Source organism: Zea mays, chromosome 3 (assembly GCF_902167145.1).
Source record: "Zea mays cultivar B73 chromosome 3, Zm-B73-REFERENCE-NAM-5.0, whole genome shotgun sequence".
NCBI lineage: Eukaryota > Viridiplantae > Streptophyta > Magnoliopsida > Poales > Poaceae > Zea > Zea mays.
The window spans coordinates 154,062,206-154,071,816 of record NC_050098.1 but is presented as its reverse complement, the minus strand read 5'-3'; the positions used below and the strand labels follow the sequence as shown (position 1 = coordinate 154,071,816).

At 45.8% G+C, this 9,611-nt stretch overlaps 1 protein-coding gene across 1 annotated transcript; it reads right to left on the bottom strand.

Moving 5' to 3' along the window:
- Positions 1–471: 471 nt before the first annotated feature.
- Positions 472–3,471, bottom strand: LOC100285031 (lichenase-2). Its single transcript, NM_001157926.1, is given in 2 exon segments — positions 472–1,747; positions 3,253–3,471. Coding segments are annotated over 2 exon segments (1,056 nt in total). The 5' UTR covers positions 3,350–3,471; the 3' UTR covers positions 472–788.
- Positions 3,472–9,611: the final 6,140 nt, after the last annotated feature.

The window sequence follows — 9,611 nt, the reverse complement described above, 5'->3', positions numbered from 1 at the left end:
AGTGGCGACACCGAAAAAAGCCAGTTCAAATATCTCTAGACAGAAGCGATTCTAGGAGAGGGCAGAGGGGAGCAATGTCCCCCGTAATCCTCCCCAAATTATATAGGAGCTACTAATTTATGTTTATGGCTAAGCCCATGGGCTAGTCCGACACAGTTCGTAATAATTATGGGTCGTGTCAGCCCGAAATTCAATCGCGCCGGGCTTTTTGGGGCTTGGACCGGGCGGTCCGAATGTACACCTATATTTAAAGAACTTTTCACTTGTGGTTTACTTAAAAGAACCGCTCTTGGACATTTTCTCTAGCCCCTAGCACTGGCGGCACCGAAAAATAACAGTGCAAATGACTTTATAACTATCACTGTAGAGGTTCTGTGTACTAGTGGATGGAATAATAAAATATGACTTGGACATGATGAGAATAAACTTTTTCAAAGAAATGTCAAATGTGCCACATCTGCAAATCTCATCATCACAAATTCACAAGTATATAGCTCACAAGAGTCACGGAATGTACATACGCTTGTGCATACTGCTACGCATGACGTTTACGTACACCCAGACCCAGCTACGCATCGACCCCTCTCCGCGTACACGTCTGAGCAAACAAACGCTCAGCGGTCGCAACAATTCCTCTATATATTGTACATTGAATGCTGTGTACACGCAAATAAAACACACACACCATGACCCCAGTACGTATTCATTTCTTGGATCGGTCGAGTGCAAATTCGATCATTGCATGCAATGCACCGGTCGTCGTCCACCAAGCTCCTTCTATAATGTCGTCAGTGTCGCCGTCCGGCTCCAAAGGTGATGGGGTAAACCCTCTCCATGTTCGGGTAGAAGAGGCCCCAGTTCTGCTCCACTCCGGCGTCCTTCTTGTCCTCGTTGAACATGGCGAACACGTATGCCTCCACCCTCCTGGGCCTCCGCGGCGTGCCCTTCCACACGTGCCTCACCAGGTTCTGGTTGTACGTCCTGGCGTTCTCCAGCGACGCTGCGGCGCCGCCCGCCGTCGGCCACCCGGTCTCCGACACCACCACCCTGACGCCGTCCCCGCCGGCGACGCCGAGCCTCCCCACCGCCGCGTACAGCGCGTCCACCGTGGCGTCGAACAGGTTCTGGTACCCGTACTCCCCGTCCTGCACCACCGTCCCGGGCGCCGTGAACAGCGCGAAGTCCATGCCCAGGTGGCCCAGCCCCAGCGTGTAGACGAAGTAGGGGTACAGGTTGGCCAGCAGCGGCGCGCGGGTCCGCGCCAGGAACGCCACCACGTAGCCCATGAACGAGCGGGCCTCCTCCGTGAACTCGCCCGCCGACGGAGGCAGGTGCACGGCGATGGCGCCCTGCGAGACGGCCGTGGTGACCTTCACGTGGCCCAGCCCGGCGGCCGCCAGCGCCGCGTGCACGTTCTCCATGGCCGGCACGAGCAGCGGCGCCTGCTCCAGGGGGACCTCGTTGCCCACCACCACGTAGCGGAACGCCACCGCCGGGTGCGCCTGCACGTTGTCGCGGACCCACGCCGCGGCCGCGGCCGCGCCGGACGCCAGCGCCGGCAGGGCCTCGTTGGGCGCGCCCACCACCACCCGGATCCCGCTCCCGCCCAGCGCCGCCAGCGCGTCGCCGTCGGGCCAGTAGAGCCGCACCACCGTGAAGCCGTTGTCGCGCAGCATGCCCACCACCGCGCTCGCCGGCGGCAGGTTGTCGCCGCTCGTGCCGTAGCACACGCCCACCGACGCCGCCCCTGCGTTGGGTTTGGACGTCCGTCCCCATGGATGGAGCGACCGAGTGAGCGGAGCACATACAGGCAAAAGCCGTGTATCGGTTATACTGTAAGTAGCAATCAAAGACTAGGATTTTGTGTGCTGCTTAATTATGCGTGGAAGGATCGATGAGTGAACTGCTAGAGATGGAAGGGAAACACAGCACATCCAATCCATCAAGGAGAGTCCATGTTGTACTTGAGTAAGTTATGCGTGGAAGGAATTAGCATGTATCGTCCTGAACTTTAATTTCTTGATGCCAAGAACATGTACAGCTAGTTCATTCTGATCCTTGGTAACGTATGGATGAATATGCCAGATGCATCTACATCAAACCTCTGGTGCTCTGCTCACTCTCGCAGAGTCAATCAGCTGGTACGGAGTGTGGGAGTCGGTGGTTCAGACATCTTTTCTGACCTTTTCCTTTTCTTTTCTTTTCTTTCCTTTCCTTTTCCTTTCCTTTTCTTTTGCGAATGAACTGTGATGGAGGATGAAGAAAAGGACATGTAACTGAAGATTTCCGGCAGGTTCCGAACTCGCACTCCGTCAGGCCTCTTTCTGTAGTGCTCTTCGATGGTACATGCACGCATGCTTCTAACATATAGATCGGCTGAATTACATTCTTTCCTGGTTCAGAGTAGCTAGCTAGGTCAACAGTCAACTAGTAGTACATGACATGCCGTGCCGTGCCGTTCAGTGGAGAAGGTAGCTCTTGACGGTTAAACCGACCGTTAGTATGTCGCTACCACTACCAGTAATCAGCATCAGCAGCGCCGTTACTAACTACTACAAAGCTTCTGTTGCAACGTCTGCAGCAGGACCGTTGGTTAGTTAGTCTTCTTGGAAACGGAGCAAAGCGACTTGAGGAGGGAACCAAAGGTGTCTACGTCGTCTCCTAGCTGCTCTAGCATGCAGAGGTAGCACTAGCTTGGCTTGGATTGGATGGTTTGCAAGCAACATGGATTATCAGTGGGTGAGTGAGTGGTTGAGTGCAGACGAGAGATGAGATGCAGTGGTAACATGAATGGATGCAGATGAAGAGTAAGTGCAACTGCCATGGCCGTGCAGTGCAGGTGCATACATACATGGAAGACGATGAACAGGCATGCAGTATCAAGCATGTATGTAGTCAGTAGTCATGTACCCACAGAAGCCCGTATACTGACCAGCGTCACTTATGAAAGCCTCTGACTGACTGGATTGTGGCGCCAACAGAATGTTGAGCTGCTAATTGAACAAGAACACACGCATGGACCTGACCTGACCTGACCTGAGCAAGGGAATTAATTAAAGAGAAGCGGCCGTTGGTTGCACTTGCACTGACCAAACTTTCAACAGTTCCTTTACTTCTCCGAGCGACACGACACTCATTCAGAGAACGAGAAGCATGTAAAAGTTCAGCTGGGATTGATTAACCATGCCGCTGCAAGCTCATCTATGCACACACAGAAGGCAAGAGAGAGAGAGAGACAGAGAGAGAGATTACTTGCAAGGATGGAAGCCAAGATAGTGAGGAGGAGGAGCAGCGCCACGTGGAAGCCGGACAGGGGAGAAGCTGATGCTCCAGCACCTTGCGCTGCCATTGATCTCTCTGTCTTCCTGCTGCTTGTCTTCCAGTTCCAGAGCGATGTCACCTCTGATGACTAACCTGAATGAACTGCTAGCTGCTGCTTTGTGCCTCTTGCATGCAGTTCTCACTGCTCCTGCAGGACTCCAATCCCCTTGTGTATTATATATATAAGCTGCAGCTGGGCCCAACCTCCAACAGATGTTTTATTATGCGCCGCTGGTCAGCGTCTGCCCAACTTCGGTTAAGGACGACGACGCACTGATCTTGAGTTCTGGTCCGGTAGGAGGCCTCGCACTTGCACTAGCTTGCCCGGTTGTTCTCAGGTCAAACTTCCAAGGCACCACATTGGCAAAGGGACAGCGACTCCCTGCCGCGCGATCTGTTTCAGTTCAGGTCGCCTCTTGTACTTGCTCCACTATGCAGTGCAGCTTGCTTGACCGGAGCATTACTTCTTGTGAAATTTGAAGTTCTTATACTCTAATATATATATACACTATAAATCTTGGATGGGAGCTGCATCACGGTTAGAGCCAGAAGCACGTACGTACGTATACGGATGGTTTAAAACTTCAAAAACAAACTCCCTACCCTGCATGTCAAACAGACTCCAGAAACCACTCTGCATGCTCTTGTACTCCCTAGCTTCCATGCGTCGGACGATGTGCAAATTTGGTGCCGGAAATGCAAATGGTCCCTTAATTTGGAACCCACATCTCTACGTCGTACTGCATGCCCTTTTGCCACTCGCCGGCCCCTGGCTAACCACCGGTGAAGACATATTAGGTGCACCACATGCATGCATGGACACCATGTCCCTATGCGTGTACCATTTTGTTTTTAAGAAAAAAAAGAAATTATGGTACCTCTAATAGCAACTAGTTAGAATGCTCGTATGTTGTTACGACTTCTATATATTATATGTGTTGATTTTATTTTAATAATACACAAAAAATGTATGTTTAGTTTGTTATGTGAGTGTGGATGTAGATTCAAAAACTAATGTTTAAATCTCTACGTATATATAATTTTACCTTATTTTTTTATAAAATGGGAAGAGTGACGCACAACGACTATGATCGTAGAACCGTGCAAACAAAAAAAATTATACTTTAAATATAGTAGAGATAGCATGGAACTTCTTTTGCTCTTCTTTTTTCTTCCGTTGATATATATCATCCATGCATGGTACGTTATATAAATTAATGATGGACTGATGTGCATTATTCAACAACCTACAAGGTTTCCAAAACTGTGTGTTTCTTTCTAAAGTGGTACTGCTGGTACCTGTCTCCATCCCGGCTTTACTAACCGTATTACCGATGATTTGCTGTTTAATCAAGAGCAAACAAAGCCTAACTTGCTGGCGGGAATTCGCTTTAATTAATTTAGGCCCACTTTCAGATACGAGATGAGATCAATCCATTATATTCATCGTAATCATCCTGTAACGTGATGTTTGCTTGGTAATCTGTCCCTGTTGACATAATAGAGAGAGGGGGTCTTCTTTTCCTCGCTCATCTCTTTCTCCTTGCTTGTTAGTTTGTTACGTTTCACCTTTTAACTACTACCTGCTGTTCTCGTTACTCGCTATCATGTGCCATAAGTGAGTGGATATAGCTAGATTGTTGGCTCTGGCTTTTCTAACTCTTACTACTAGGTAGGAGTACCTACATGCACGCGTAAAGCTGAAACTTGATATTTAGGCCACAACAATAGACTAGCGGACACAATTGCTTGCCGAGTGCTTCAGACACTAAACAAAGTCTGGAAAACACTCTGCGAACCCTTTATCGAGTGTGACTCTCGGCAAAGAAGTCATGATGAACTATACATCAACAACAGTTTCTTTATAGAGTACTTTTTGTCAGGCACTTCGCAAAAACTTTGTCGAGTTTTATTTGGTTCTCAGCAAAGAAAAGTTGCCGCCACGACAACGACGTCACGACGACAAGTGATAAATTATAAAATGTCTTGGTTTTCTTAGAGACGTTGCTTTTATTCTTATTGCTAGCGCTGATCTAAGCGCCAAACAATGGAATGAACCACCTAACGGTGCTCTCTGTGGAGGCGCAGATGGTCCGCGGTCCTAGGCCGGACGATCCACGACCTGAGCGTAGGAGCGGATCCTCCTCTGCACGCTTTCCGGACAATCCGCGTCTAGGACAGAACTGTGTCTGTGATGACCCAGTACTCTTCTTCTATATGAAGAACCCTAGAACTCGCCTCCGGGTAGATCCCGCCAAGGAGGAGGGTTTTAGGGGTTGCTCCAGGGTCGACAGGCCACCCGTGGCATCCCTAATCGACGTAGAGTGGAAGAGGGATGGTTCGTGCCGCTACGGTAGACAGTCCAGACCGTGGACCATCCGACCTCAGGGTTGGACCGTCTGCACGGTCTGTTTTGGTGTTCAACACTTACTGTATATATATCTAGACGTAGCATATATATATCTAGACGTAGCATATATTTAAGTGCATAGCAATTAGGTGCATAGCAATTTTATAATTTAAAACAGAGTAACGAGTAATACATGCTTATTGTCTATAAAACCCATATATACTATGCTCACGTTTGATGCATATATAGGGCACTTGTTAGCTAATGATCTTTTTTTTTCAATTTTTGCCGCCCATTCAAACATAGAGATAAGAGCAACTCCAAAAGAATGTTAAAAATTTTACCCCAAAAACTGATTATTAAGAGTAGGCTAAAAAGTTTTAAGAGTGAATTATGATGGGTACTCCAACAGTTCCTTTAAATGTGATATGTGGCGTAATCTATACAGTCGTCGAGAGGCTGAGGGTTATCTGATACGTTGAAGAATGGATTGGGGAGGGATGAAATACATCAAAATATGAGGGAGAAGAGGCTGTGGATACGGGACACTAATTTTTTGGGGAAAGGATGAAGGAGCTGTTGGAGTAAGAAAAACCACTATTCTAAACTAATATCTGTTTTGGGGTTAGTTTACACGTTCTTTTAGAGTTGCTCTAATAGATACATTATTTTTAGCCAAACCGCCTTCAACTAACTGCTAGTTAATAATTAGTTTGTCGATCCAAACTAAATTAAACTATCTTTTATCGTAGGTAATATATAATTAGTCTTAACTAATCCAAACAGACCATATGACATTCTTGCAAAAAAAACAGTACTTTCTTAGTATCTCAAGTTGTCTTAAGTCCCAATAACTAAAATTTGACCATGTTTAAATAAAAAAATACAAAAAAATGGAATACATATGTTTAATTAGATCCATAATGAAATATATTTTCATGCTGCACCTATTTATTGTAGTGTCATAACTCAGAAGTATTATATTTGGATTGATATTTTTCTGAATATAAACTTGAAGAAATCTAAAACAATTTAACTTAAAACAATATTAAACGTACCTAGTTTTTAAAATACCAGTTTTTAATTTTTTTTGCTAGAAAAAGTTAACTTCTTCGTTTTTAAGTAACTGTGAATCTAATTTTTATAAATTGAGACATAAACTGATATGTTTGGAATCACCTCAATTTTTATAAACCAGTTTCTTAAAAACCGGATGTTTTCAAATAGGGCCCAATTAGAAAGGATAGTGGCACGCTTTAGCTTGCGAGACCAGAATATCTACTTCGTCGTCTCCCTCACTCGCGCGTGCTCGCTCCCGACCCCGACGGCGACGCCCTCCCGCGAGTTCGAGGAACCGACGGTTAGGTGTCAGGCGCCTAGGAGTGCTGCGCTTAAGGCTGCACTCACACGCAATTAGTGGCCGTTTTTGCTGGGAAAATGAAGGCGAAATCAGTGGCCGTTTTTCTGGCCGTGAAGCTGAAGCAGACCACCGATCGAAGTGGAGCCTGCCGCCGGAGCGGACGTCGGGGCGGGGCCGGAGCCGAGCGACCGGCAATTCGGCGTGTGGTTTATGGTCCCGGTCGCCGGCGCCGAGAGAGACGTCAAAAGCAACTGCTGGTTCGTCCACCACCTACCTGCTTCCACTTGCATGCAGCCGTAGTTGATGGGATTACGGATTAGTGGTGGAGCAGGCGATGCCACCGGGGGACCCGTTGGAGCCAACCGCCTATCTATATTATGGGCCGAAAATTCGCTGCAATACTTAACTGGGCCACCAAAACTTTTTTAGGACAATTCTTAACTGGGCCAATATGACACAGACCCACAGTTGTCGTGCGCTAGCGTGCTAAACTGCTAACCTATCGACCTTAAGGCCTACAGTCGTCGATCCGGCATGTGTATTGGCAATTGATTTTAGATAGTTATATTGAGATTGTCTTATTATTATTCTAACACAAACCAATACTTTACCTTCATTTAATGATATAATCCACTTCTTACCATCGTGTAGATTTATTGGTTCATCAATTGTAACATGTTCTAGGTAGGGTTGGTAATAGATCACTGTTGGTCACTTGTTCTCAAATGCTATGAGTTAAGAACAAGAAAATACAAATGTTAATGGTTAAAAGACCTTCGTCCTTCGAAGCATTATCTCCCTTAGAATATAATGATCTTCAGACAAAGGTTATGAAGGACATACCTTCATAATTTCAATATGTAAGAATAGAAACAGGGACATATGAAACATAGAAATAGCATGAATAATTATCTTAAATCATTAAATTATTCATATTGCCATTATATAATCATGAACAAACATTAATGATATTAAATTATATTTGTACCTTTGGCTTGACAGAAGGTAAAAGCCCGAGTGACGTGCAAGCGATTACCAGTCAGCGTGAAAAGTACAGTGTTACTGTTCATCTATTTATAGGCACAGGACGCAGCCTGGGTAAAATTACATTCATGTCCCTGACATTTACTATTAGCTAAAAGGTAATCTGTCGAGGACTGATCAGTCTTTTCCTTTTAAGTCGGTTTCATCCTTCATCATCGTTCTTGCATTGAGCCGAAGCTTCTGCAGTCATAGCTTCAGAGTTGGTCTATCCTTCTTCCAGATCACACTTTTCATACCATGCACGCCTTTATCTTAGACCCGAAGCTTCCTGTGATAATATACTATACTGGGAAACATATTAGTCGTGTTTTTGAGGACCTTCAGAAGATGAAGGCCCCCAACAGTAGCCCCTCGCAGTGTTAATTTGTTGTTTAACAAATTCAGACTGCGACGTGAACGAAGGCCTTTAGCCGAAAGTCCGAAAAAACACCTTCCCTTCGCTAGAATAGCGAAAGTCAATGACAAATGGGGCCCACCAAGTTGCAATGCACTAGCATATAAATATAAACCCACAGCGACAGCATCTGCTGCGCCATTTCAATTTCTTGGGCTGTTTTCTCAAGTTTTAAATTTCTTGCTCAGATTTCACTTGTTTTGCGAGCTTCGGCATTTGTTCGATTTTCCACCAAATGGCTGATGAGAAGAAGGTTGCTGATCCTGCCCTGGCTGGTTTTTACGAGGCCATGGAAAAAACAAATATAGAGAAGATTACAAACGAAATACTAGCTGATTTATCTGAAGATTCTGATGACAGTGAAGACTTTGATGTGGAAAGTGGGGATTAAGATGCCGAAGACCGGCCCTGGCGGCCAAGTCATACCATCTTTGGGAAGTCGTCCATTAAACAGAGTCAAATTGATGCCATGAAGGGAAGATACTTTCGTGACATGTCTATTGTGAGGGTTGGGGGAGACAGCGCCGCCCCTGCACCCGATGAAGCTGAAGTTTTATGAAGCTTACAGAAGTTTTATGAAGTTTACAGAAGTTTTATGAAGTTTACAGAAATACTTTCGTTTACAGAAGTTTTATGAAGGTAGGTCTTCAATTCCCCTTGAGCAGATTTTTTGTTGAAGTTTTGAAGACATTTGAAATCTTCCTTCATCAAATCACTCCCGAAGCTATAATTAGAATGAAATTTTTTATTTGGGCCATGAGGAGCCAAGGGCTGGAGCCGAGCGCGAAGTGCTTCTGCAACATGCACGAACTACTGTACGAGACGATGGCCACTAGTAAAGAACAATATCACAACAACTTCGGTTGTTATAGCTTCGTTCCTCGTTCCGATGTGAGTTATCCCGTTCCAACCTTTCAAAAAAGGTGGCCCGGAGCCTGGATGAAGGAATGGTTTTATGTCAAGAATAATCTGATTGAAAGGGAAAACATAAAGGGGATTATTGAAAGTCGCCTAGAGGGGGGGTGAATAGGTAGATACTGAAATTTACAAACTTTAAGCACAACTACAAGCCGGGGTTAGCGTTAGAAATAAAACCGAGTCCAAAAGAGAGGGCGAAAACAGATCAACCAAGGAAATAGAGC